Consider the following 2,564-nt stretch of genomic DNA (forward strand, 5'->3'; position numbering starts at 1 on the left):
CTCACCACTTTTCTGCTGCTGCTCTTTTCACAAAGAAGCTGTATATTTCAATGATCCAGAAGTGCTCATATTGTCACTAAAATTCCATACGATTATTATCCCTAAGAAAAAAACTACAACAAATAATTTGATAATCTGTGAGTCATTTCTCATGTCTTTTGTCCTTCTCTCTCTGCCTTCTTTCTTCCTTCTTCAGGTGCTTAACCTCCCTCCTGCCAGTTCTGCATGGTCATGACCTGTCATCACGCCCCTTCCACAGCCCACCTCATCCTATTGGTCCTGCTCATTGTCACTCCACAGCTGGCTGGCACCGCCCCTGTGCGGGGTGAGGGAGCGGAGGGAGGGGTGGAGGGGCGCACCCGGACAGACCAGAAAGAGGACAGCCTCGCCCCCTTTCTCTCGCCCCCACCCCAGAGTCTCTCCAGCCCTGACAACGTGTCCCTAGACCGGGGCCGGGGCCTGGGTCAAGATAACCAGTCAGATAAAGCAACGGACCCTGCGCAAGTGCTTGCAGTTCTTTTGGAGGCCCTGGACCACCCAGGGGAGAGTGAAATTCAGGCGAGCAGAAACAGAGACTGGGAAGAGGATCAGAGTCAGAGGCTGCCCTCCACTGAAAGGTTGGAGGGTGGTGAGATAAGGAAAACAGGGCAGGCAGAGGGAGACAGGGGGGTGGAGGAGGAGAAGGAGGGACGAAGAGCTGATAAGGCTATTGAACAGCTAATTGTGGGCCATTTGACAGCTGCTCAGGGTGATGACTTAAAGGAAAGGGAAGAGGAGGATAAAAATACAAGGTCAGAGGAGAACCCAGGGTGGTCTGTGGAGGATGTGGGACCTGATAGTGTGAGTGAGGAGGGAGACAAAGAAGATGAGGAGGGGCAGGAGGGGGGAAAGGATTTAGAAAGTTTCTTAGACAACGGCAGACTAAGTTCCACCTCACAGGGAGATGATCCCTCTCTGCAGCGCAAAATAAGAGGCTACTTCCAAAACATTGACTTGGGTCTCCAAGATAATGAAATCCTGCCTCCACTGAAGGGCTACAAAGCATATAACACTCAGTTAGCACGAGCAGGAAAGAAGCTGCACTGGCAGGAGAACCAGTCTCACAACCGACCCGTCAAAGGGGGCAACTTTATGGATGACTTTGAGGATGAAGGAGAGGAGCTGGAGGAGGAGGTTGAGGAAGAAGAGGAGAGCCTCTCCCACATGGAAGAAGAGGCGAGAGCACGCGCAGAGAAACAGGAGGTGCTCCGACAGCAGGAGGAGGCGGAGCGAGCCAGAGAGGAGGAGCAGAGGCTGGCAGATATTGCCTCCGACATGCTGCTGCAGTACATGGGGAGGAAGCAACAGTCCTACTTGAAGCCCCGACAGAAAAGCAGCATGGGGGCCGCCGGCAACACTGCTGAGGACAAGCGCTCTGAGGAGGTCCTCCCTGATGAAGATGATCTGGACCAGCAAATGATCGACAGGCTCATTGAGATCAGCAGCAAGCTGCACCTGCCTGCTGATGATGTGATTGAGATTATTAGTGACGTGGAGGAGAAGAAGAAGAAGAGAAAAGAGCTGCAACAGCAACCAACAAACAGCAACCCCGTTGCCCCACGCTTTAGGCCTCTGGTACCTCCTCCTCTGGCTGCCCCGCCTATCTACCACTACACAGCCTCAAAAAACCCCAAGAAAGCCCCTTATAAGTACAACAAGTCCAACAAGAAATGGCAGAAGGACAAAGTCAAGTCATACAAGCAGGACTATTGGTATAAGCCTCAGAAGCAGCTTGACTACTGGTATAAACCCCAGAAACAGTTTTTAGCCTTCCCCTCCTATCCATACTACCAGAAGCCATATCGAGCCTACTACCCTGTTTATTTCCCATATCCCAAACCACAGTATTATGGCAAGCCTTCCCCCTCCAGAGACCAGCCCTTCGGCCCCCAGGAAATTGAACTCCAGGCCCCTAGGCGCAGGCACAGGGCTGGGGGTAAGAACCGTGGACAGGGTTGGAGGCAGCAGCCAGCGCCACGCCTGCCTCTCACCCCTTATATCTCTAACTATATCCTTCCTCACCCACGGACCTACCAACCCCTACCTCCCCCCAAACCAATAACCACGCCCAGGAGAGGCAGGCGACCCCCGTACTACTATCCACAAATCACACCGGGAGATGACTATGAGGAAGATGGGCTGGTGCCTCAGCTGGACAGTGAGGAGGAACTGGAAAACTTTATTGAGAGGATCTACATGAAGCGCAGAATGTATTGAGAGACTTTTTGGACATTTGTCAGATCAGAGGAACTGACAGGTGGGATAGATATACAGTAGCTGGAGAAAAGCTAAAAGAGAGGTGAAAAAAAAATGACTCAGAGGAGATATGTGTTTTGATCCTGACGGAAATTTAAGGGTCAAGAAGTAAAAAGTTAGATTTATGTTGTTTTAATCACTGTATTTTTGTTGATTTTCTCGGTCAGGGAGAGGGTGTAGGGGTCCCAGTTTAAGCTCCCTGTAACCATGTTCAGCCTCTTGCTCAGTTTACATTTTGAAACAGAACATACCATGGTGTATGTCTGCCT

At 51.1% G+C, this 2,564-nt stretch overlaps 1 protein-coding gene across 1 annotated transcript; it reads left to right on the forward strand.

The window, feature by feature from the left end:
- The first annotated feature begins 225 nt into the window (after window positions 1-225).
- Window positions 226-2,256, forward strand: si:dkey-175g6.2 (ABC transporter F family member 4). The gene has a single exon (XM_041052211.1). The coding sequence runs from the start codon at window positions 226-228 to the stop codon at window positions 2,254-2,256; it is 2,031 nt and encodes a 676-aa protein (XP_040908145.1).
- The last annotated feature ends 308 nt before the right edge of the window (window positions 2,257-2,564 follow it).

The sequence above is a fragment of the Toxotes jaculatrix genome, chromosome 12 (assembly GCF_017976425.1).
Source record: "Toxotes jaculatrix isolate fToxJac2 chromosome 12, fToxJac2.pri, whole genome shotgun sequence".
Lineage (NCBI taxonomy): Eukaryota > Metazoa > Chordata > Actinopteri > Toxotidae > Toxotes > Toxotes jaculatrix.

Bases quoted from the DNA above. Each gene is read 5' to 3' on its own strand.
- si:dkey-175g6.2 (XM_041052211.1), top strand. From the start codon at position 226: ATGGTCATGACCTGTCATCACGCCCCTTCCACAGCCCACCTCATCCTA.